We start from the raw sequence: 27,829 nt of genomic DNA, 5'->3' as shown, positions 1-27,829 counted from the left end.
AGCTGCATTTACAGTCTCATTTCCCTTAATTCCAATATTGCTGGGAATCTAGCACAACTGAACATCCAAATTAAGGGTCTTCATTTTGTACAGGTTATAAAACCTCACATATTAGATGTGGATTATACACAGGAGAGGAGATAGCTTGTAAATAACTCAACGAGTCTGTATAAATTATACACATTTTGTTAGAAGTTTTCTTTTATATGCACAAGCGCAAGCTGAATGACATGCAGCTGTGCTGTATGATTACTCCAATAAAGTGGGATCTGGTTGGAGATCATAATGTCAGGAAACAGCAGCAGTCAATGGAGATCTCTGAAAATTGGAATGGGCTGCTCTACGTACATCAAATAATTGCAAGATGAAGTATGAGACCTCTTTGAGAGACTGCAGGTATTACATTTGGTGCAGATAATGTTATGAACATTCATGCAAATAGCTTCCATAATCTTTTTAACAGGCATAACAAAAGGACATACAGCAGTCTGACATGTGTGATATTGAGCCTCCCAACATAGAGAAGAGAGACTAGTCCATGTAAGTTGCTCTGGAAGAGACTTACTTTTTAGGACATAATTAAGAGACACCTATTTCTGTCTAATAGATAAAGCTGGTTCATTTGCTTCAACATAAGACTTTCATTAGGCAATGTGTGAACAAGTAGCTTTCCATGTTATTATTATTATTATTCTAAGACCCAGTGCAGTTATAGACTCATCTAGGAGGTCCATTTTGCCATACAAGCAGCTCAATTATACATTCCCTTAAATACATTCAAATTCTCAGCAGTCACCATGCTCTCAGGCAATGCATTTCAACCATTTACAAATCTCCATGCAAAAAACCTGCTTCTCACTCCCTTGCTCACCTCTCCTTATACAGCTTCTAGGGATGACCTCTTGTTCCCTTCAACCCACCATTTTATGAAAAACCTCTTCAATGTTAATCCTATAACAACCCCTTACTAACTTGTACATCTCTATCATATCACCCCCTCTTCCTCCTATTTACTAGTTTCACTCGTTTACTTTGTCTGCCACACAGTCCTATGCAATTTTTTGCCTTTCATCACCATAACAAAAATAGCAAATTTATGATAATATTGCCTAAGAAATTTACTAAACAATATTTCACACTCAAATATCTCGATGTAATACTTAATCTACAACTTAGACAATATCGGCACATGTTTAAATATAAAATGTACTTATCTTGCTGCTGCAGCCCACATGGTAACCAACACCTAGTGTTGAATTCCCAAGCCAAATTTGAATATACCTGGATATAGTGCTGAATTCCCATATATCCTGATGATGAGTTAATGAATGTGTGTGTGTGCAAGGAATGTAAGCTTTCTGTTGAAGATGAGTCCCAGAACTTGACTTTTGTTGCTACTGGAATGACAGTTTGTTCCATTCTTAACTCAGGATCTGGGTGAAGAGTGCATTTTTGGAAGTGTACATGCTCAATTTTTTTCTGCTGAAAACCTGAAGCCATTACTAAGGACCCATGGAGACACACAGTCAATTGTTTACTGAAGTTGTCTTTTGATTACCCTCATGTTATGCAAGTGACAGTGAATCATGAAGTCATCAACATATAGAGCATTGCTTACAGTGGGAGGAAGCTGTTCAATGATTGAATTAATTTTGATACAAAAAGTGCTTGAGACAGAACCTTGATGATATGGCCAAGATAGTGTACTTCCCAATCCTAGTTGGAAGACTCAGCTAGATAAAGTTAATAAATACAGAAAGGTGTTCTCTGAGATTTAGGTTATAGAGGTCATTTAAAATGCCATATCTCCAGGCTGTTTCATATACCTTTTCCATGTAAGAACACTGAAACCATATGTTCTTGTTTCAGGAATACATTTCTTATACAAGTTTCTAAATGGATCAAATGGTCTAAAGTTGATTGACGTCTAAGAAAGCCACATTGTGTAGTGAAGAGAAGTGATGAGTATGAGAGCAGATTAAGGGAATATACTCTATGAAGTGGCAGATAGGAGGAGAGGTGATATGATTTTTTAAAAAAAATATTTATCCCATACACAGAAGATAGAGAACCTATAGCTCTTTAGTGCTGCGGTAGAGTATAGGTAAGGATTGAGAAAGAAGAAATCTATTGACATTTTTCTTGAAGAGGTGGAAGTTGTTGTTGGGAAACACTTTGTAAAGAAGGCTGTTCCAGAAGACAGAGATACATGGAATAAGTGAGGAAGAGGAGAAGCAGATTTGATGTGTTTGCAGTTGTACTGAAAAGAGATTTTGGGCAGCTAATCTTGTTTTAGCAGACCCAACAGAAATAGAGGAATGATGGTTGCCAGCGAACTACCAGCCATCATTCTTTACTTTTTTTTTATATTTAAGCATACTACTTATATATTACAAAGAGCATTAGAAAATCAAATTAAATTAGGTCATTCTTTAATGAAACATTAGACCAAGTTCTTTTGATCTCAGGTATTAATCATGGTCCAGTAATTGCTGGTGTTGTTGGAGCTCAGAAGCCACAATATGATATATGGGGAAATACAGTCAATGTTGCAAGCCGCATGGATAGCTGTGGTATTACAGGAAGAATACAGGCAAGTTCATATTATTAAGATACAAGTTTAAGTGCATTCACCATTCACATTTTCATTCATTAAAGTCTGTTATAATGTATGTATGGTGTTACATAGATTGTGAGGAAAATGGAATATATATGGCTGTAAAGAAATTAAAGATGCCAAGAAATTATGTTCTTGGTTTAATCCTTTATCCAAGTGTAAGCAAACAAAGTTTGTGTGTGAAGTGTCTTCACGACTGAGCTACTTATATATAGAATTGCCTTAACATCCCATAATGCAAAGCACACATCCTTTTGTGTGTGTGTAATGCTATGCATTATGGGAAGAGTGCTACCAAGAGGGGTTTCAATCTTTATTGAGGTTTCATCAGTGGGAGTCGTACTCCTGAAGGGATACCAAGATTGAAGCAATGCAGAAGTCTTATATTTCTCACATATGTGAAGATATTACATGAATATAATATAATATAATTATAGAATATAATTTCTTGGCATCTTTAATTTATAGTATAACCAAGTGAAAAAAAAAAAAAAAGACTTTCAAGAAATAAAAGGGGTTCATAGTTGTAGGAAGTAGGTTTACTGAGAGTCAGTGAACATTAATAGTGACTTCATAATAATAAAGAATGGATGGGAAAACACTGCTTCAGTTTCATCAAAGAGCCTAAATGTATACTAGGGAATATCTCTGTGGGCCAGAAATGGCTTGAAGTTGGCAGATAGCTATTTTTAACATACATAATTACATTTTGTTTATTTTACTCTATAATCAGATATTTCAGGACCCTAAGGATTGAACAAATACAAGAAAAGGAACAGTTTGTTATGCCTTTTAATTATTTATTTCTGTTCTCTGTGAGGAAAATCTCTATCATGTATGAGAAAAACTCTTATTTAATTAAAAGTCCTTATAAATGTTTCTTGTATCCCTGATGATATCAAGTGGCTATTAAACATATCATACTTGAGAATAAACAAAATGGTCACAAAAATATGAATACAGTATCCAAAACATATGGTAGGACAGCTAATCATATATCTATAGCCAGCAATTTACTGATAATTTAATAAAAATAATAATAATACTAATAAAAGTAAATCTGCTAAGGCCATTTATTTCCCATAAGGAGCAGGCGAGGCCATTTTAGCCCTATCTGACATCTGTGAGACTGAGAGATAGTCAATCTCCATTGTAGATAGAAAGTTAAAAAAAAAATAGGATACTTTCAAAAGATGAGAATAAATTTGGTAATTCAATTTAAAAACGAAACCTGTGGTGAGATCATAATTAAAAGAAACACACGTATTAACCACAGTGAAAATTATTTAATTGTAAATATTTCATCCTAAGTATCTTAGGACATCATCAGTACAGTAGTTTAAAACAATAATAGGAATAACATACAGTTAGGATGCATGATTACAATAGAATCTCATTAAACGTGCGTAACGTGTTACAAAAAAAAAAAAAAATTATTTAACACAATTTTGTAAGACAATTTCCTATACTTTAGGAATAGTAAGAACGTCGTTGCAGTTTAAGTTTGGTCTTTGTAGTAGGGCTTCAGAACTTTCTTTGTATAAACATTCATGTTTATATAAAGATCTATGTAAAAGTTTAAACTTTCACCAATGGATCCTATGGTTTGGATTTTCAATTCCGTGTTGAGAGAGGCCAGATTTTTGCAGTTTAAAGAGATGAATGTGGTCTTGATGTTCCGAGATGCATTTCTGAACAGACCTACCTGTGTGTCCAAAGTAAGACAATTTGCATGAGCATGGAATTTCATAAATGCCAGGCAACATCAAAGGTGAGAGTTTGTCCTTAGCAGAAGGTAACAAGTTGTAAATTTGGTTGATAGGTTTGTAAGAAGTGGCAAAAGACAGCCGTGGCGATGGAACTGTCTTCTTTTCTTTGGATGTGTAAATCCAAAAAGGAGATACCCTGTGGAGATTCTTTTTCTAACGTAAAGTTGATGCGATGATGAAGAAGGTTAATTTTATCTAGAAATATTGGGATCGTCCCGAACATGAATTACAACTGTTCTAGATGAAATTAACCTTCTTCATTATCGCATCAACTTTACGTTAGAAAAAGAATCTCCACAGGGTATCTCCTTTTTTGGATTTACACATCCAAAGAAAAGAAGATGGTTCCATTGCCATGTCTGTCTTTCGCAAGCCTACATTGTCAGGTCGCTACATTCACAATTCTTCACATTTAATCCTAAATATAATCCATTTAGGATTATATCCTAAATGGATATAATCCTAAAACAACTCAAAAAATCATCAGTCACTTTCCCACACATCAAACCAGACAGGAAGAAGTCCATAGGATTCCCATACCTTATGTCAAAAGCATCTCCGAACGTCTTTCTAAAATTATAAAGAAATACAATTTTGTCACTTCTTACAAACCTATCAACCAAATTTACAACTTGTTACCTTCTGCTAAGGATAAATTCTCACCTTTGATGTTGCCTGGCGTTTATGAAATTCCATGCCCATGCAAATTGTCTTACTTTGGACACACAGGTAGGTCTGTTCAGAAACGCATCTCGGAACATCAAGACCACATTCGTCTCTTTAAACTGCAAAAATCTGGCCTCTCTCAACACGGAATTGAAAATCCAAACTATAGGATCCATTGGTGAAAGTCTAAACTTTTACATAGATCTTTATATAAACATGAACGTTTATACAAAGAAAGCGCTGAAGCCCTACTACACAGATCAAACTTAAACCGCAACGACGTTCTTACTATTCCTAAAGTATGGGAAATTGTCATACAAAATTGTGTTAAATAATTTTTTTTTTGTAACACGTCAGGCACGTTTAGTGCTTGACGTGTTACAAATTGTAATTAGATTCTATTGTAATCATGCACCCTAACTGTATGTTATTCCTATTATTGTTTTCAACTGCTGTACTGATGTCGTAAGATACTTAGGATGAAATATTTACAATTAAATAATTTTCACTGTGGTTAATACGTGTGTTTCTTTTAATTGGTAATTCAAGACTATCACTAATTCTAAATGTCATCTACTGAAGAGAGGTAGACAACAGTTGTCATTTTGTCCCCATCCCTAATGCAATACGTTATTGTCTGAAACAATGCGAGTTCTATGGATTGATTTTCTTGTGCAGATTCTGTTTGCTCACACTTGGGTAAAGGATAAAATCAAAGTATGGTTTACTTTGTAACTAAGTGTGTGTGTGAGGAGGGGGGATAGTTTCTTGACCATAATAAGCCTCTACCAGTGATACATTACAAAAAGTTCCTTAACAGGGCTAGTTTGGGGCCATAGTATTAGAAATAAGATAATAAAATCTTAAGAAAAAGGTGAGCATTCAAATCCATGTCAGTTTTGACCTGGTGTCAGTGAGGTTATGAATCAGGCAATAATCTAAACATAAAATGTATATTATAAATAATGAAATGTTGTGGTGAGCATGACAGATAGTCATACTGTGACAAATCAGGAAATGAACTCCTTTAGTGAAGAATTCATGGAGACAAAAACACGCACGTTGGAGTAATTACTTATAATGAAGAATAAATAATAAAATCTTAAGAAAAAGGTGAGCATTCAAATCCATGTCAGTTTTGACCTGGTGTCAGTGAGGTTATGAATCAGGCAATAATCTAAACATAAAATGTATATTATAAATAATGAAATGTTGTGGTGAGCATGACAGATAGTCATAGTGTGACAAATCAGGAAATGAACTCCTTTAGTGAAGAATTCATGGAGACAAAAACACGCACGTTGGAGTAATTACTTATAATAAAGAAAATGACATTTCAACCTCTGTATTTAGGTGATCATAAGGAAAACATACATATGTACAGGACACAACCTACATGACACTACACAAAAGTAAGATGTATTAAAAGTAAAAAAAGATTACAAGAATGCCATAGCCATACCATACATTAGGAGCTTATCAGAAAAAAATAGAACACTACATAAATACAATATTAAGGCAACCTTCAAACCTCTTGCAAAATTAACACTTATTTCATCCAACTGTTGTTCCTATTCCATACCTTGCACATCATTCAGTGCACCTGCAACCATAGGGGAAAAAAAGGCAGACCATCCCAATAAGAAAAGACGAATATAAATGCCACATTAAATTCCTCCACTATGGTAAAACAGATCTGTCAGACCATGTACTTCAAACATGTCACAGAATCAATTGAAAAAGCACCAAGTCTCTATACCACATCAAAACCTGGTTTGAAAGAAAGTTCAAAGAAGCCTGTAAGATGCTGAAAGATCATCTGAATCTAAACAAACACGATGGATTAATAATACCAATAATATCCAGAACAACCCCAAACACAAGAAAACCTTAATATGAGAGGACTATAGAAATTGTTTAATGTAGTTCTGCTATAAAACTTAATTTATTATCTGTACGTTATTATACTGATATGTATTTATATTTATTATTTTTTTTTCACCAGATGTCAGGCTAGGGTAAATGATTAACAAAGCATTTAGATTTATCTTACTTTTCTGTAGCATCATGTAGCTTCTGTCCTGTATACATGTATGTTTTCCTGATGATGACCTTAATACAGAAGTAGAAACGCAATGTTATTTTCTTAATTATAAGTATGAGGGTGGTCTGAAAAGTTCTTGGCCTAACAATGAAAAAAAAAAAAACAAATTTATAATTTCAAAATTATTTTTATTTTTCAACATAATCTTCCTTAAGACTTATTCCAGTGATGCTCCAGCACCATTATCCTGTCCCTGTAGTGGTTCTCAGCAAGATCTGCCAAATACCCCCTTAACAGCTGCAGTCACCTCTTGATTTGAAGAAAAACACTGAGCAGCAAGGAAGAGTTTTAGTTTTGGAAAGAGATAGAAGTCAGAGGGAGCCAAATTTGGGGAATAGGGTGGATGTTCGAACAATTCACAGTGCAGATCCCTTAATTTTCCCACTGCCAAAACACCTTTGTGGGTAGGTGATGAAAGATGATTTTTTTTCTTCTGCAAACCGGGTCTGTTCTCATGAATTTATTCGTGTGGTCTGGTTAAAAGATCGGAATAATATTCCCCAGTTATTGTTTTATCCTTTTCAAGATGATTAATAAACAAAATGCCTTTAGCATCCCAAAACACCGATGCCATGACCTTTCCTGCTGATGGAACTGACGTTGTCTTCTTTGGTGCTGAACAATCAGCTTCTGTCCACTGGTTTAGCAGAACTGTTCAGAGATTTTCATGCGAGTGCATTTTTGATCTGCTGTGAGCAAGCACAGCACTCATCTTGCACAAAGCTTTTTCATTTGCAATTCTTCATGCAAAATATATCCTACACGGTCTTTCGCCGTGTGACTGACTCGCCGGTCATCCAATACCATATTGTGCACTTGATCAATGATTTCAAGTGGTGTTACACTTTTTTGGACGTCCTGCACGTGCATCATCTTCAAGGCTGGTACGGCCACGTTTAAACTCCGCAGCCCATTTCTTAATTGTCAAAAACAAAGGAGATGAATGCCCATAAATCTTTTTTTACAAAGAAATTTTTAATAGCACAATACTTAATTTTATCCATTTCAAGGGATACCAGGGGCGAATGCTGGTCTTGAAATTCACGCTTACTCTTGTTATCATTCAGGGAATGAGAGATGTGATTGAAGTCTGATTAGCGGAATAATGAATTACTGACCATTTAAAACTATGTACAGTTAACTCTTGTATATCACGGATATTATGTTCCGCAGAAATGCCACGTTATATAAATCGCGTTATGCAAGTCTCGTATCACATAAAAAAAAGTAGGGTTATGTTCTGAAATCATTTTTTTTTTAAATTATATAAACAACAATGACATATCCAACAAAAAATATATTTTTATTTAATTCAGGTAATTCATGCAAGTTAAGAAAACAAACTATGAAACAAATACATAGTATAAAAATTATACTTAAACTTCATTGCACATAATGCATAAATGTTTTAAGCAAAATAAAATAGTGCATATTTTAATCTTTCATAGCATGAGGATTTGAGGATTGGTTAATAAACACTGGTTTTGTCATGTAATCACCTGACGCATTACTACAAAACAGTAGAGTAATTCTATCTTTGAAAACTTTGAATCCAGGAGCTGATCTTTAATTTTTTGAAATATAGATGCATTTTTGCACTTTTTTCCAATATAACCCGGATTCATCTGTACTATAAATGTTTATAAACTTTGAGAGTTTTTTTGTTTAATAAGATTTCCATCCATAGGAATTTTCTTTTGAGGTGCAATCTTCTATCGAAATCATTAAAGATTTCTCCATTTTTCTATTAGAATATCGCGTACACAAGCAATGCACTTATCATTGACCCAGCAATAAACACTTTCTCGGATTTTATGTTCATTTTGTTTGATTGTTTGAATTGTTGATTCATTTAAATTCAAAGTCCCTGCAAAAACTTCTGGTTTTTCTCCATTTTTCAACCAATCCAAGATTTTGAATATTTTTCTTCGAGAGAAATTAATTTTGTTTTCAATGTTAGTTTTTCCCTTTCGTTGCAATTTGTGGCCATTACTATAAAAATAATTTTTTACACAAAAAAAGCAAGCATTACATATTGCATGTAACTCACCAGAAAATAAAGTGCTCAGCTTGAGATGAAACACACTTATGATTTTTAATGCACTTTCCTGGCAGAAACGAGGACAATTTTCAACAATAAACGTTTTATACGGTAAACAATTGAGGTACATGCATGCTAAAGTATATTTCCCCTAATATAAATTCGCTACTCATAATTACATGCAGGATATACAGGCAGACACAAATTTAACGAAGATAAAATTTGATTTTTAAGTCGTGCGGTGAAAAACATATGAAAAGATAAAGAGTTACTACAATTTGTAGACCGTGTTTTTATCGGAACCGTGTTGTATAAGTACCACATTCAACAAGGATTACTACAATTTTAGACCATGTTATATCGAAACCGCATTGTATAAGTACCGCATTATACGAGGGTTACCTGTATTTAGACATTTATGTACATTTAATCATACAAATACAACATTTATTTTACAAATGATATTCTATCTTTTTCAATTTAGCTACTTGAATACAAATTCTACCCTACAGTTCTTCTTTATGAACTGGTCAATAATATCGTCATAAAAAGTTGGTTGTAACTTAATTTTCCAAAGCAACATGCACACTTGTAAAGGCTGGCTGGAGCTCATTGGCTAGAGCTACTTTCGCTGCATATGGCCTGTGTTTAAGCAATAGGGTGAGATGACGTGGAGGGAGCGGAAATGGCTATGCGTGCACATGAAATCACAGTGCTGAAGCGAGGACCTGGATTCTCCCACAACCGAGCAAGCCAAGGTAGCTTGACTAGCGTCGGCCTTCGATACACAACACAAAGCCGCACAAGCTTAAAACATCTTCTGTCTACAAAAATAAAAGCCTAAATGGAATGCTTATAAATGTATGCATTTATTAACAAATAAATATTACTTCTTTCTCAATTAATGAGCTTGCGTAGCAAGCATGGAGAATTCGCCACTGAGGGATACAGACAACGCTTTTGCTTCAGACAGCTGTATAAAACAAACTACTTGATAGAATGACTTGCAATTTTACATGGATGCTTATGACAGATGTACCAACTTAGAAAAGCAAAATCTTGCCGATAGTGTTAGCATCTATGGTCGGGGCTGAGAAATTTTCAGACCACCCTCGTAATTACTTATACACGTGTTTTTGTCTCTGTAAATTCTTCACTATGAATGCTGACCAGTGCAACCTTAAAAGAAAGATTGAACTCCTTTACTGTATGCCCCAGACCTCTTCGATACTTCTGCACATGGCAGAAGAAGGAGAATGCATTCCGATAATAGGGTAATCAATCTGTCGTGTGGGAGTTTGTCAAGTTTGTTTATTATTACAGGTCAGAAAATTAGCTTTTATTTTATGAACATTCTCGTTTTTAAAGTGGTAACTATTTTGCTTCTACAGCAGTTGGAAAATTTTACGTATAAAGCAAGTGATTTCGCCTTTTGGTGAAAAATTTGTATATCCTTCAACATGAATTGACTATTCTTGGTAATCTGCCATCCCTGGTTTAATGAACTGTGGGTATACAATAGGTTTATGTAGCACAAGCATTGAGAACTAAACATCTTTAGGTTCTTAATGTGGGATCATGACCGAACACCTCTAAGTCGCAAACGGTATTATAGCCACTGCAATGATACCGTTTGTCCCTTACACATTGAAAGGCAGCACTAACCAGAGTTCCTTTCATACTGTTATGGTGCAAATGCTCTAGCAATGCACATCAGCCAAGATACTTCCTTTTCAAAGCCTAGTAAACAGAGACAATCTTCAATGATGAATGCACTCTCCAAGTATTCTATATTTCATCATCATCATCAAATTCCTGCCATGTACCCTCAAAGGATGTACAGGATATGATAGTACTACATGCAAAATTTACATTATTACTAACTTCCTATCTACAATTTTCCTCCAAATCAATCTGTTACTTGTCAAGACTGCAACATTATCAGATCTTATATTTCTATCGTCTAAGGCACTTAGGACGATAGAAATATAGGTGGATCTTCCTCTGGGTCCTTTTCCTGCCAACCTGGCAGAGAACACTTATTTTGTTAATCTTTCCTCTTCTGTTTAAGTGACGATACCACTTGAGATGAGTTCTGCTAATGCATTCCTGGATGCTGACAATGTCAAGTTCTCTTGACAAATTATATTCTTGTTTGTATCCTTTAATCAAGTGTGTACATGAACTAACATCATGAATGACTAGGCTACTTATATACATGGGCAGTTGGCTTCACATCAGATTGTTCTATTATCCCATAATGCACAGCACATTTACTTTCAGAAATATATGTTGCCATACATTATGAGAAGGATCATTATCTAAACTGATTTTGATCTTTATCAATGTCTCATTAGTGGCAGCCAGACCTCAAGAGCTAAATTAATGCAAAAGTTATATATACTCTGGATAAGAGATTGGTGTAGTAAATTGTAAGAAATAAAAAGTAAGAGATTGGTTAGAAAGGAAATAGTTGCAGCAAGCTGATGTTACAGGTGAAGTAACATCAGCTTGCTGCAACTATTGCTTATCCAGAGTCTTTTAATAACATGGCAATACACCATTTTTCTTTTTTTGTATATGGAAAATATCACTTCTGCATTGAGTTATTTCTCAATGCAGAAGTGATATTAAAAGGATTGCCGAACAAATGTTCGGCAATCCTTTTAAAGTTCGTAAAAAAATTAACATTGAAACAGCCATTAGAAACGTGATGGGAAAGTAAAATTAATGCAATCTGCCCTCTACGATATCAGTTAGGAGAAATTTACGATGCACTTTTTGAAATTTTAAATAATGAAAATTTTAATAAAGAAACTCAGCATGAAGCACAAACATTATGTGCTAAAATAAAGGACTACAAATTTATTTGCTCTCTTATAACTTGGCATGATTTACTTAACAGAATAAACCCTGTGAGTAAAATTCTTCAAGACAAAAATATAAACATTACACTTGCTTTAGAATCTATCGACAACTTAAAAATATTCTTACAAGAGTATCGATCAGATACAAATTTTAAAGAAGTTCTAAAAACAGCAAAAGAACTGAGTGAAAAGGTGGATGGAGAACAATAATTTAAAACTGCTATGGAAGTTTGAAGACGAAAGAAGACACGACAATTTGACTACGAGCATCATGACAAAACGCCACAATCGTCAGAAGATAAATTTAGAGTGAATGTATTTTTTACACCTCTAGACATTGCAATGTGTTCGTTAATAGAATGTTTTGAACAACTAAAAACATATGATAATTTTAATTTCTTGTATAGATTACTACAAATTAATAATGAAGATTTACGAAAAAATTGTGATGATTTAGAGATTCTCTTGAAGGACGGTGACAATAAAGACGTAAATGCAATAGAACTATATGACGAGTTATATGCTTTCTGGAAGGATAATTTAAATATTCAAAACCCTTTCGATATTCTTAATTTTATTGTGTCCAATAATTTATCTTTTCCTAACTTTTCAATTGCTTTAAGAATACTATTAACCTTACCTGTTAGTGTAGAGAGCAGTGAACATTCCTTTTCCAAGTTGAAATTGATTAAAACCTACTTAAGAACAAGTAGGTCACAAAAAAAGGCTTGTTAGTTTGGCATTAATAGCTATTGAAAATGATATATGTGCAGAATTAGACGGTAAGACCATTATTTCTAATTTTGTGAATATGAAATCAAAAACCTTAAAAGTTTAATAAAAAAAAAATTTCAAATATATTTATGTAATTTAATTTATTTTCTGTTATTCTGTAAAGATGTTATTTTTTGAATACTTATGTTAAATGTTCTAATTATTTCTGAATTCTTTTCTTATTTTCTCATCTATCTTGAGTTTCTTTTATTTTCCTAAAAGATAGTTCCACTTATAAAAATTATTAAAAATTTTTTACAAGTTACTAATAATTTAGTAACTTGTAAAATGCAAGAATTTTTCAAACTTTAGTTCAACTAAATTTTAACTTTAATTAAAATTCATTTTAATTTTGTTAGCAATTCAGGTCGGTGAGAAGGCTATAACCTCTGTATATTCAACAATGAAAGTGAAGTGGCTTTATCAAAATTTCTTTAATTTTTGAGAATTTTTTGAATATATTCGGGTTTTTAACGATTATCCTGCCTAGTCAACACCCCTGGTTCTTTACATTTAGCAAACCAACATGTGGCTGTTCTGTCAAAATTTATTTAAGAAATTTAAAATAATTTAAATTTTTATTATCATAAAAGAACCACACACACCCAGATCGTTACAGGGTCGCTTAGATAGAAATTGCATGCAGGCGGCAAAGACCCTAGCACCGGTTCTGCAAACACACAATCATACATGCCTGAAAGGAATAGTGACCCTTCCCATGCATTATGGGGAATTCATGCCAAATTTGACCTTTAAAATTTGTTCAAGGTGTCTGAGGTTTCTAAAAACAGTGAATGATCTAAAAAATATACTGAGATCACTCCAGGATCTAGGTTTCTAGGAGTTTGTTGTCTCCACTAGGTCATACATGCACAGCACTACACATCCACGCATAAAATGCACTATCATGCCAAGCCTAAGGCATGCCTGACTGGCTTTGCCTACCACTGAGTACACTAAGTTCAACATATAGTGTGAGTTTTTCCAGCTCTGCTTTTTGGGTAAGTGGTCTGAAAACAAACAAGCATTGAGTAAGTGAGAACTAACCCAGAGAGAAAGTGGAATCTGATATATCTGCAAAACCTAAAAAGATTTCCTTGATCTAGACAATTCCATTGTCACAGGAAACAAAGCAAATAATAATGGTCATTTGTTCTGTTTTATTTGCATCAGGTGTGCAGTCTAAAATTATGGAATAATATTATTTAGATTTTCGAATTGATAATAAAATTGTATCCCTGATTGCGTTACTTAAAGTTTCCAATATTTCATTTTGACTGTACAAATAGTGTACTCTATTGTTCATTGTAGGGCCCTTTCAACATGAATTTCCATAACGGGATCAAACTTCACAAACAGGTCAACTAATTTTTAAAAAGTGCTGTTCTTCCTTTCATATAATTTATCAGATGATCCGCAAAAAGCTAAATTTTGGCTACCAAGGAATTTTATAATTTCAGTCAATGTTCTAAAACACTCGCCCAATGTTTCTTTTCCATTTCATACATGGTTTGAGTCTGGCAATCAATACTAGTTTTGTTTTTTAAATTTTTATCAAGTTCCTTCCATTTTAAGAAATTTTTCATGTGAGTTAAACTAGTCTCATGTCTATGCAAAGTTGTACTTGCATTTCTCCAATCGTTATAACCTTCTACAAGACTACTTGATTCAGTACGTGTGAAAAGTTTGCAACAAAAGCAAAAAGAATTTAAAGTTTTGGAATAAATGAGGCATGTTCTTGGCACGAGCTCCCTGTTTTCCATTTTTCTGTTATAATACGTGTCGCCAAATTTACGACCATATGTGTCTCTGGGATGTATTATATTTTTCTTTTGATCAGGCCCTATTTCAATTAAAACAACTCGTAATTTTTTATCAATATTTCCTCATTCACCTGAATCTTCTAAATTTCAAGAGACTAACAATGTGTTAGTTTCGTGGTCAACTTCAACTAAATCTTCTCCTGTTTCTCACTTAAATCATGCATCTTGTTATCTTGTTCAATAGTTGCAATAGTACTTTCATGAAAACTGAATGATGTGCAGAGTTCTTCGACTCTGATTTCTGATGTATCGAGTTGGTTACAATCTGCATCAGAATATTTTAAATTTATTAAGAGCTGTTTGTTTCTTAATATCTGCTTCTTTCACAGCAAGATGCTTATGATTTTGTACACCAGATAACTTTTTTTAATTTTTAATTCCATTTCTATTTTATACCCACAAGAAATTATTACACAACATGACACAGAGACAAAATAATAGTCCGCACACTGCGCTACTGTCAGTAACCTACTGAGATGCGTACCATATGATTAACTAGCAACAAATGTTTTGTACGAAAATTCATTTCTGCGCATAAAGACCGTTCACCGTTTCACTTTAGACAGACTGCAGTAGACACAACATTCTGCACGCAAGCATTTAGCCTGCTCTCACTGCAAAATTGTAAACAGTCGGCTGATCAAAGAGGCAGCAATATACAATTTTTAAAAATTTTTATTCAGTGTATTCGGCCTTATTTATTTTAATATTGATCATTCTAAGAATTTTTTGTTTTTATGATAAAATTTTTTTCTTAGAAATTAAGTTATGAACCATGCCCGCTTCCGCCGGCCCTGTGTGTGTGTGTGTGTGTGTGTGTATACACACACACACAATAATTGTCCAGACACCCCTGTTATTTGAAGTTATGAAACATTCCAGGTTTGCTAATAACATGTTAGCAAAGTGGTGTACAAATAGTACTAAACAGTGTTTCATCATAGCATCTGAATACAGGTGGTACAGCAACACAATGTGAACTCAGTGACTTTGAGAGGGGTGTCATCATGGGCTGTCACATTAGTGGCATGTCATAATGCACCATTGCCGCTCAACTGGAGCATCCAAAATCAACAGTTGGTAATGTGATCAACAAATGGAGACGTTCTGGCATCACTAGTGCAGGAAAACACCCAAGGCAGTGGCCAAAGATGACTGGCAGGGACAGAATGGTGTTAAAATGGATGGCACACAAAAACAGACTGCAATTGGCACAGACAATCTGCGATTAGTTCCAGAGCACCATCAACACCATGGTGAGCACTAATACTGTACAAAAAGAACTGCATTTACTGGATTTCCTTGGAAGAGCAGCGGCACACAAGCTGAACATCACAATGAACAAAGTGGCTCATCTAGCCTGGTGCAAATAGCGTGTCAACTGGATAATTGACCTGTTCACACTTTGCTGCATTCAATTAATCCTTTGAACTATTTTGACTACTTTTGCAATATGTCTTCTGAACTTCCAATTCATACTCAGTCATTCCCTAGTCTCGTCAATTTTTTTGCATTCCAGTTCTGTCAGCATATAATACACAGCAGATATTATTTTCATCCCAAAGTGTATACCTTATACTTTATTTGCACATTCACCTTGATTAACTGCTGCCCCTTGTCAGTTTTGCATCATGAACAAATAAATGGATATTCCTCTTCAAATCACATTAATTTACATACACATTAAATAGCAGTAGTCTCAATTCAGAGCCCTGCAGCACTCCAGTCACCCTACATTCTCCTCACTATGTAGTCCTCCCTGATGTCTGCCAGCCAGCCACCCTGTTGTCCATGTCATCAGCATCATATCCATTCCCATTTGCTCCAGTTGATATAACAGACATAAGTGACTAGCATACATCAGTTGTCAATGATGTGCATCGTAGGTGGCCAACATCAGGCCCGCTGGCCACATGTGGTCCGTAACATGATTTTGTGTGCCTGAGGCAGGATAAAAACTATATTAAATTATATGTATTATCAATTTAGCTATTAGTTTCAACCACAGATTTTTTGATTGATATACTAGTTAAATTCATTATTTCTGATGATGGAAACGATTTATATTCTCAACACGGAATCAAAATTGCTTTAAAAAGATTACTCAATTTATAAAATCTGCTGCTTCTCTGTGCGAGTGGTAGATTTCTATGTGCTCCAGAGCATCATTGAAAGTCACTTGCTCTACTCTGGTTACAGTGATCAGTTTCAGAGCCTCAGTTTCAGGCATTGACTTTTTGGAAACTGGTACCCAGGGGAAAATATCCTGCATTGAGAGCTTGAGAATTGCATTTATGTTTGGAAGCACCTACATATGTGAATGCAGTTTCTCAACTATGAGGGTGGTTAAATCATCACCAAGAAGCCGACTGACTGATGACCACTTTCAGGATTTGTTACAAATATTGTCATCATTGTTGAAAATCGACTTTGATGAACTTGTTGCTGCACATGAACACCCACAGTGTTCTCATTAAGTTGTGTTACATGTAAAAAAAACCAGAAATGTGTAATTAAAGTTAATTTAACAACTTATATTTAAATCAATCAAGTATTTTATATTGTTTTCCCAGTAGTAAAATAATTTAACAAATATAGTAATTCGATACATATAACTATTGTCTTGAAAAAAAAATGCAGAGTTTATTTTTATTTTAACTTCTGTCTAAAAAAAGTACGGCTACCACTCATCATATATTGGCCCTCGTATAGAATGAAGTTGGCCATGCCTCATGTACATTATCTGATATTTGTGATTGGCATGCATTGTTTGATTAAATAATTTGGACAATATTATTTTAAATTCTCTCTTGTTTAGTGCTCTGGAACAAAATGGCAGTGAAAGGGAGAATGTTGCATAAGTTGTCAAAAGACAAAGTGAATGCTGTGGATTTTTAAAATGGTATGGTGTTGCAAATGTAGCTGATGTTTATGTGGAAAGGTTAAATAAGAGAAAAAATAACTCCAGGTATGCAAGAAGTATAATATATTGAAGTTTGTTTGAAACTGAGTAGGGAACAGGACATTGTGACACTGATATTGAGGGAGATTGTGTGAGTGTGAGGAAAGCATGTGAAACTGATGGTGAAGAACAGAGTGTGAGAATGACAGTAAAAATCAGAGTACAAGTAACAGTAAGATGAAAAGCAGGGCTGAAAAAGCATGTGCAACTGACAGTAACACAGCAAGAAAAAATGATGAAAGATTCGAAAGTTGAATCGGTGAAGATGAGGCAACAGATGAAGCTGATGTGGAGTGAAATAAAGAGAATTGGAAGAGTGAAGAAGACTGAAATGAATGATGTCCAAATGAAAGAGGTAATGAAAGCCTCGCCTCCCAGAAAAAGAATCTTGTGCCTCTTCTGATTCAATTATTGGAGGTGTGGTGAATGAGAAGATGCACAAGGCTTATTTTCTGGGAGCTAAAATGGGTAGTGATTGAGGAGTTAGTAAGCAAAAGTTAGTAGTGGTAGTAGGAATAAATAATTTGACTGGATATCAGGAAGTTGTTGAGAAGAATAAAATATAATATTATGATCGGAAAGTAGTCAAGTGTATTGCCCAGGTATGACAGTGAAGAGCAAGGATTAGGAATGACGTGTTAGCAGAAATGTGAAGAGAAAGCAGTGCATTTGTGGGAATGACAAGTGGAACTGTATAAGAGTGATGGATCTATCTGCATTTGATAGTTTTGGTGTTAATCATCTGAAGAGGCTGCTGCTGAAAGGGAGAGTAATGAGGGCAGAGAACGGATCTCAGCAAGTAAGAAGGAATTGAAGTGATGTTTATGAATGGAGAAGTGGGTAGCATGCATGTAGAGAATGAGAGAGCAAGTGTGCAGAACAGAAAGGGAATCGGGGAGGAAAGAACACAGCATGAGAAAGGTTGATGCTAAAAAAGGAACTGAAAGTGTAAGTAGACAAGAAAGGAATCGAATTGCCTCAAATGCACGGAAAACAGTTCGGATTGAATAATCTTCTGGGATGGGTAGTGAGAGGGAGGAATGACTCAAAGAAGACATGGAGAAGTGAAATGTGTTATAGATCCAGAAATGAAGTGTTATGTTCATATGTGAATACTAAAGGTATCAGAAACAAGTGGAACAAACTTGTTGCATTGATTTTGTTTACTTAGAATAACTGAGATGTTGTTGGATGTAGATGACACCCTGATAGGAATAGAGATGGAAGGGTATATTTTTTGTGAAGACAGAAAAGGTAAAAAAGGAGTTGGCATGCTCTTTATGATAGAAAGGGAGTTAATTCCATGCAGGAGGGAAATAGCTATGGGATTTTGAGGTAGTATGGTGTGAGACAGGTAAATAGAAAAAAATACTTGGTTAGATATTGCTATAAACCTGCCAGTGGGCATGACATGTATAAGCAAATAAGAAAAAGATGATCATTATGGGTGATTTTAATTATGACAACATAAGTTGGGATAATGAGATAGCATCTGGAAGTAATGAAAATGAATTTCTGAAGTTTTTAAGGACAGCTTCCTCAGACAGTATGTAAAAAGAGGGCATATGAGGTCTTGAATCGAATTATCTCATCAGAGAATGTCATTATAAATGAGGTGTCAAATTGCTCTCTAGTTGGTAAGGGTGAATGTGAAGTGATTACCTAGGTGGTTGCTAGCCATGTGAGGAAGGATATATATATATGTAGAACTACAAGGGTGATGATTATGAAAAGCTCAGGAGACAGCTTGTAGCTGTAGGATGGAATGAGGAGTTGGGTGAAAAGGAGATCAATGGTGCTTCAGTGCTATTCAAGAATTATGTAGTAGGTGCTGTGTCTAAATGTATTGAGGGTCAGAAGGTTAAATAAGGTAGGTGTGAAATGGATCAATACAGAGGGAGAAGGCATTGTGGAAGCAACATAAGATGAGTGGTAGTAATCAGTTCTATGAGGAGTACAAATGATAGGCAAAGGGGATGACTCGGTTGGTAAGGGCAGCAAAGGTGCAAAATGAGCAGAAGTTAGCTAATTAAGCCAAAAAAAAAAAAAAAAAAAACTAGGGAGTTCCTTTGTTATGCAGCCAGCAGAAAAATGAATGATTATGAAAGGGTGATACTGATTGAAGAAAAAAGTAAAAGAATAACTGCTGCAGAGAATACAGTTGAGATATGCAGGCCAGAAGGGTGACGAGTGTGGTAAGAAAAGCAAAAAAGGATTACGAAAGAACATTGGCCATGCAGGCTAAAGAGAATCCTAAACAGTTTTTTAGATATGTAGCAAGTAAAAGGAAAAATGTACATGGCAGATTGATTTTAAAGAATGCCGATGGTAGGGAGGTAACTGAATCAGTTGAGATAGTTGAGTTACTGAGTGAGCACTTTGCAAAAGTATATCATCCAGGTGGTGACATTGCAGAAACGAATAAACCAGTAGATTATACGGGAATTGTGGTTAATGAAGTGGAGGTGAGTAGTCTATTGCATAACCTCACTGTCAATACATCTGTGGGATTGGATGGTATACCAGCTCGTGTTGTACGAGAAGCAGCTAAAGAATTGTCAGTACCCTTGACCATTTTGTTTAATTTGAGTCTCGGGTCTGGGTTAGTCCCGAGCGGGTGGAAAGAGGGGAAAATAGTTCCACTGCATAAAGGTGGTTCCAAGACTGCTGTTGTAAATTACCGACCGATTAGCATATCAGGAATCATTGTCAAGGTCTTAGAGAAAATAGTCAAGAGGAAAATACAAGATTGGATAGAAGAAAATGGGATACTGTATCGGGGACAGCATGGTTTTGTGAAGGGTAGGTCATGCCTCAGTAACTTGCTCACGTATTATAACACAGTGACGGCTGAACTGGATAAGGGTAATGGGTATACGGTGATTCTACTGGACCTTGCCAAGGCCTTTGACAGGATTCCACATGGAATTCTAATCAGTAAATTGCAGCATATGGGAATGGACATAGGGTTGGTGAGATGGATAGGAGGGTGGTTGACGGAGAGATATCAGAGAGTGGTTTACTCGGGAGTAGAGTCCACAAGACGGCCTGTGACTAGTGGTGTGCCACAAGGATCTGTTCTTGGACCACTGCTGTTTAATTTGTTCATAAATGATATAGGAAATGATCTGAGAGGAACAGTTCATTTGTTTGCGGATGATGCGAAGTTGGGTAGGGCAATAGTGAATGCAGATGACGTCAAAATTTTGCAGGATGATTTGGATAGATTGGAGGTCTGGGCTAAGGAGAATGGATGTCAGTTTAATGTGGCAAAATGTAAGGTTATGCATTTTGGGGTGAAAAGATTGGCGGCAGTTTACTGCATTGGTGGAACCCTGCTCCAGGAAATTGATGAGGCACGAGATTTAGGAGTGTTGGTAGATAAGGAATTGAAATTTAGGGGACACATTGCAAAAGTGACCAAAACAGCTCATCAAATCACTTGGTTGCTGAAGAATACGTTGACAAGCAGAGACAAGCAGGTTATTGTTCCTCTCTATCGAGCCTTGATAAGACCCCATCTAGACTACTGTGCTCAGATTTGGTCACCTAGGTTTCTTCTTGATGGGGAGGAGGTGGAGAGGATCCAGAAGCGAGTGACCAAGATGATAGCAAGTCTGTGGAATGAACCATATGAGAACAGGTTGAGGATTTGTGGGTTGCAAAAATTGGTTGATAGGCGGAGGAGGGGAGATATGATTGAGACATTCAAATTACTGAAGGGTTTCTATAAAATTAATTCAGAAGATATTTTTGAGAACAGGGCTGGTTGTGGGAGGACTAGGGGACATCCATGGAAACTGGGCAAAAGTGTGGTTAGTAAAGGTGTTAGAGCTGGGTTCTTTACTTTTAGAGTAGTGAATGAGTGGAATGCGCTCCCTGAGTCTGTGGTGGATGCTGTGACAGTGAATGAGTTTAAGGCGAGGTATGATAGATACTGTATGAATGTCAAATAGTTGTGATGAATATGATTTGGGGCCTCCCTCGATGAGTCTAATGACTCCCTGGAGTTGCCCGTAATAATAATAATAATAATAATAATATTAAATGAACAATTCATAAGGATATTTCATCCTTGTGAATGTGATATCATGCTGAGTCTGAGAGCAGTGAAAGGAAAGACTGTGAATGAATAAGAAGTATATGGGGAAATGAGTAAACTTGATGTTAATAAGACTGTGGTACTTGATATGTCACCATGTGTTTTGAAGGAATGTGCCAGGGATTGATGTCTGCCTTGGCAAACTTGTTCAATGAGCCTTAGATTAGGTCAAGTTGTAAGGATGTAGAAGACGGGCAAGATTTGATGACATAAGCTTCAAATTATAGACCAGTCTGTGTATCACATGTTGTAGTTAGTGTTAGAGAGGTCAGTGAGAACAGAGATTCAGAATTGGGTTGACAACAGTGGTTCTCTCTTGATGGACAGTGAGGATTTGTGAAAGGAAGGTCATGTTTTAGTGCTTGCTTGTTACATTCCAGGTGCATTTGACAAGGGAGATGGATGCAATCATACTATACTAAGATTTCACAAAGGCTTTTGATAGAGACTAAAACATCAATTGATAGTTAAACTAGAAGATGGAATTGGCATCAGCAACTTGTGTATGGGGAAGCAATATCTGATGAGGAAAGTCACTAGTGTGATGTACCTCAAGGGTCTGTTTTGGGACCATTTCTGTTTAACCTGTATGTTAAAGATATTGAGGAAGGTTTGAACGATGATGCAAAGTTGGGACAAACTCTGAGGAGTAGATCAGATGTTATGATCTTACAATAGATACCAAGTCCATGTTGCAAAATGTAAAGTTTTGAAAATTGGAAAACAAAGATGGGATGCAGAATTTACTCTTGTTGGGGATATACTGTTGGAGGTGGAGGAAATAAGTGATCTTCAGGTGATGGTGGGTAAGGATCTAAAATTTAGAGGATACATTGCTAAAACTGTGAGGGCAGCACAACAAATTCTAGTGATGATGCAGAGGACACTGACTTGTAGAAGAAAGAAGATTCTGGTTTCATTTGATAAGGCCTTGATTAGGTCGCATATGGACTACTGTGCACAAATTTTGTTACCTGGTTTCCAAGAAGAGGTATTGGAGAGGGTCCAGAGAGGATTGACTAAGGCAGTTTCTGGTCTTTGGAATGTTGGATATGAAGAAAGGTTGAGAAGGTGTACTTTACAGTCTAATGGATAAGAGGAGGAGGGTGATGCGAGAGAGAGGTATAAGTTGGTAAGAGGTTCTTATCAGATTAACATTAAAGAGGTTTTTCATAGAATAGTGGGAGATGGGGGGGTAGAGAACAAGAGGTCATTCCTGAAAGCTGTATAAGAAGGATATACGAAGCATGTTTTTTGCATTGAGAATGGCATATGATTGGATCGCATTGCCTGAGAGTGTGGTGTCTGCAAAGAATGTGAATATATTTAAGGCACGGTACGTATGACAGAGTGACCCCCCCCGATGAGTCTTTGATTCCATGGAGGTCTGGAGATGATAATAATAGCTTTCCTTGTAGTAAACTGTCTGTCTTTGCAAAATCCAGCAGTATTATGGTGTAATCATTTCTTTTATCCAACTCAAGTGTCAGTTCATTATAAAAATTGAGTAAATTACAAAATGTTTGGTTTATCCTAAATGACATATGTCCATACTATTCCTATCCACCCCTTCCTGATTAATTGCCTTTAATCAACTTTTCCAGTACATTAACCACCACTTATCAGACTGTAATTTGTTTGCTGTTTCTGTTTTGAAGCTTTCCTTAGATCAAGGGTGGCCAACTCTTGTGTTCCATGCACCAGTTTTTTCACGTGCGAGTTCTCAGATGCACCATACAACTCTTGTACTCTTAAAATCTCCCAGTAAAATATATTAATATAGACATGATATACTGATTTAATATAAAAACAAGATTCTTTCTCCATAACTCAGACACAAGCACTTCAGTTTTCCTTCTATTTCAGTCTGCTGTTGTGTTTTATAGTGTCTGTTAAGATCATGTCTTTTATTATGTAAAAAAGTGTTTTCACAAACAATGCACAATTGTTTTCCTGACAGATTCGCTATAAATAAGAACTCATTTTCCCACTGTTCATTGAATTTATGCTTAGTATCACTTTCTGTTTTTCTTTTGTATTGTGATGGGTAATTGAATGAAAAAACAATGCTTAATTTTCAAAAAAGTACAAAACTGCAAAGTTCACAAAGGACAAACAAAGCACAACTCTGTAGCACACATGCATCAATTGTAAACTAAGTGACAAAAATCTGTGATTCACCACTGTTGCTAACACTTGGCACCTCAGGATTGAACAAGTGAATGTGCACAAAACAATAAAATCACTAAAAGTAATTACTAAGTTTTAGCTTTTTTTAGTTAAAGCTTTTTTTTGGTTAACACGTTTTGCATAAACAGGCTTACTTTTTTATTATTATCATTGAGGTCCAAATGCAGCACTTCTAATCATCCAATGCACCACTTTTGGCACATGCACTATAGGTTGGCCATCCCTGTCTTAGATCATGGAATTATCTTGCTTTCTTTTTACTCTCTCTCTCTCTCTCTGAGAACCTTGTTAGAGCTGCTATTTAAAATTTTAAATGAACAGTTTAGTCAGATGCACTACATTTCTCTTTGACTTTCTCCTAACATACAGGCTGATATCCCATCTAATCCCACAACTGTATATTCATCTTTATTTCATAGTATGGTGAGCACCTCCTGCTCATTTCTCTATGGTACACCCATGGAAAGTGATCACTTAACTATTTCTTCTGCTTCCTAACTCAAGTTCATTTAAGTTATCTTTCCATAATCATTCTTCCTCTTATTTGCTACAGTGAAAGAACTGTGCTATTTGGCCTATTCAACTAATTTTTTTTCAATCTGATTTCACTCTTCCTTACCATGCTAGTCACTCTTCTTATCTGTAACTGGTAATTAATTTACGGAATTGACAACGCATATAAAGTAAATTAATTAAAGATAACTTTAATGAATCACTTCTATATTTCGGCAATGTTCTACAAACAGATAGAGGGGACAGACATGGGTTCACCACTTTCCCCACCCTTGGCCAATTTCTTTATGGAGACATTTGAAGAGAAAGCCTTAAACTCCGCCCCACAAAAACCCACTATTTGGCTTCGTTATGTGGATGATGTGTTTGCTATTTGGCCACATGGCTCAGATACACTCCACTCCTTCCTAACACACTTAAACAACCAACATCCCAGAGTCCAGTTCACCTTAGAAAAAGAGGAAAACAACACCCTCCCCTTCCTAGACACTTTAATCACCCGCCAGCTTGATGGATCTTTGGTTTTCTCTGTTTACAGAAAACCCACCCACACTGGCAGATACATTCACCAGCAATCCCACCACCCCCCCTCACAACAATATGGGGTGATAAAAACACTATATAACAGGGCAAAATTAATCTGCTCAGATGACAAGGCCCTGACGATGGAACTAAACCACATCCTCAACACTTTCTTAGCCAATGGCTACAACCCCAAAAAAATCCAAAAAATACTAAAACCTGTAAACCACAACCCCCCTCCCCCCCTCCACAATAAAGACTACACCAAGTCTATCACTATCCCCTACATCCAGGGCACCTCTGAAAAAATAACTAATATCCTCAAAAAATATGACCTTACTTCCTGTTACAGACCATATAAAAAGTTGGCATCCCTTATCCGCTCTACCAAAGACCAACCACTTCCCCTAGACCTACCTGGTGTATACCAGGTCCCTTGCAGCTGCAAATTGTCCTACTTTGGCCAAACAGGCAGAACAACAAATATCAGGATTTCAGAACACCAAGACTACATCCGGTTTCACCAGTACAGCCGCTCTGGGCTGGCAGACCATGCCTTAGACACCCACCATAAAATTCGTTGGAAGAAGACAAAAATAATCCATCGCAGCAAGTTTAAATACGAAAGACTATTCAAAGAATCTTCAGCAGCTCTAAAAAACGTTCCTAACCTCAACAAATTTGGGTGCATGAAACTGCCCCAAATTTGGGAGACTTTCATTTTGAGAACTTCAGCCCAACTACCAAATTAGCCCGCAAGAGGGCACCATTAGGACTTTAGGAACAAAATTAGTTCTTATTTTCTTCCTCATTTGCTTTGTTAGTTCCTTAGTGCACATACCATATCTTTATGTTCCCGAAGATGGCAATGTGACATTGCCGAAATATAGAAGTGATTCATTAAAGTTATCTTTAATTAATTTACTTTATATGCGTTGTCAATTCCGTAAATTAATTACCAGTTATGTCTAACCAACGTATAAGTCTTACTACTAGAATCTTCTTATCTGTGTTTTGTATTGCTAAGGAGTGTGAAGATCACACTGGGTTTCCTTTCCAAGTTGCTTGAGCTGACATTTTGTCCTATGAGACTCCATGTAACATGCCATTTCTGTCATCATTCACATAACTAACCTTTTGCCACTTTTTTCATACTTGTAACTGCAAACGAAATATGAATACATGTTCCTGCAATTACATTCTATGAAGACACTCCCACTTTTTTTATGTCTTTCATTAGTAATGTTCCCCTTCCCACTTCTCTCTTGACATGATCCACATTTTTGGCACTCATAAACACTTCCAACACTCTCTCTCACCACTATATACAAAGACATTTTTAATAATGTCACACTCGCTGATGTAAATGTGACATACAATAAACTGTGAATTAACAGATGAATAATGTAACAGTTACTGCATGTAGAAAATATTAACTATTGCACTTGTTATTTGTTAGTAAAACAATTGTGTAATTTTTCTATAATAATCTCATAACAAAAGCTTGAAAATCTACATAACAAATACTATGGCATTTAATATTTAGAACATATCCATGAAACTAATAAAGTGCTATAACATGAATAATACTATTGTCTGATTGCCTGATTCCAAATTGTAAAATTTCTTTCAAAAACATAATCTGAATTCATATTTTTGAAAGCATAACAGATTTTAAATTACATTTTATAATTTGAAAGAGACTATATAGATATTCTGATTATGTTTTCGGAAAAAAAAAAATTTTTTTTTTGAGGCCTTATTCTGGAAATTATTTTTTGATGATAATCTTGCCTATCCATGAAAAGTTGAAACCTATAACATGTTAATATTGTGAATGGGACTAAGTATTAGATTATCTAGAAACCTTGCACCAGAGCACATATGGGCACATATACAGCTGGATCCAGCCATCTACTTCTTTTGATCCAGCCCTAATCTATTTCAGTGAAGTTTGTCTGATTCATGGTGGGAGAAAACATGGTGTGTTCTACTAACTCACATTAAGCTGACGTCATATGACTTGTGCAAAACACACTATGTTTTATCCAACCTAGGTCTCTTTCTCACTTTGACTAGCGGCATGTGAACGTGTCAGTTCGGTACTTGCATTGGTGTTGTGCTTTGTTCAGTGCCTGCGTTGATGTTATGTTCTGTTCAGTGCCTGCAGTGTAGAAGACAGTTTTGTTTGACAGTTCTGAATATCGCTTATAAATTTGGGACAATGTCAAGGGTTATTGAAAAAAAAAAAAAAAGTAGATGCAGAGAATTGTCAATTTCAAGACAACTGGACGGAGAATTATTATTTTATTCTGAATAAAGGTTTGCCTGTATGTTTGCTGTGCAACGAATCCATATCCATCAACAAAGAATACAACTTGAAGAGACACTTTACTTCGAGACATGCGGATCACCCAAAAATTGATGGACAACTATGAAAAGATGAAATACAGAAGTTGAAGAACTTGGATACTCAGCAGAAAATGCAGCACCACAGCATTGTCAAAGCCAGCTTTGTGGTAAGCAAAAAAATTGCTAAGCATTCTAAGTCATTTGGTGAAGGAGAAGTTATCAAAAAATGTCTGCTGGATGTTGCAAGTACAACATGTCCTGAAAAGAAAAAAGACTTAGAGAATATTCGTTTGTCGAGATGTACTGTTGTCCGACGGATAGAAAGTATGGCTGATGATATCAAAAAAAATTTTAAAAGAGAAGATTGCTAGATTGGAAGCATTTTCAATTGCTTTGGATGACAGCACCGATGCCCCCGATACAGCACAACTAGCAATATTTATTCAAGGAGTTGATGTGGATTTCAACATCACAGAAGAATTATTGGCGCTTCGGCTGCTAAAAGAAACAACTACCGGTGAAGATAT

At 35.7% G+C, this 27,829-nt stretch overlaps 1 protein-coding gene across 3 annotated transcripts in view; it reads left to right on the top strand.

The window, feature by feature from the left end:
- Ac76E (adenylate cyclase type 2 Ac76E) overlaps window positions 1-27,829 on the top strand; it is a 313,695-nt gene that overhangs the window by 251,130 nt on the left and 34,736 nt on the right. For all 3 annotated transcript variants that reach the window (XM_090397688.1, XM_090397687.1, XM_090397686.1), the window contains one exon: window positions 2,469-2,593. In XM_090397688.1, coding sequence (XP_090253814.1) covers window positions 2,469-2,593 — 125 coding nt within the window. The remainder of the gene's footprint in view (window positions 1-2,468; window positions 2,594-27,829) is intronic.

Source organism: Typopeltis vanoorti, chromosome 9, assembly GCF_054136105.1.
Source record: "Typopeltis vanoorti isolate ZY-2024b chromosome 9, IOZ_Tvanoo_1.0, whole genome shotgun sequence".
Taxonomy (NCBI): Eukaryota; Metazoa; Arthropoda; class Arachnida; order Uropygi; family Thelyphonidae; genus Typopeltis; species Typopeltis vanoorti.
The sequence above is the reverse complement of the archived record's forward strand: the minus strand, read 5'-3'. Positions and strand labels throughout refer to the sequence as shown.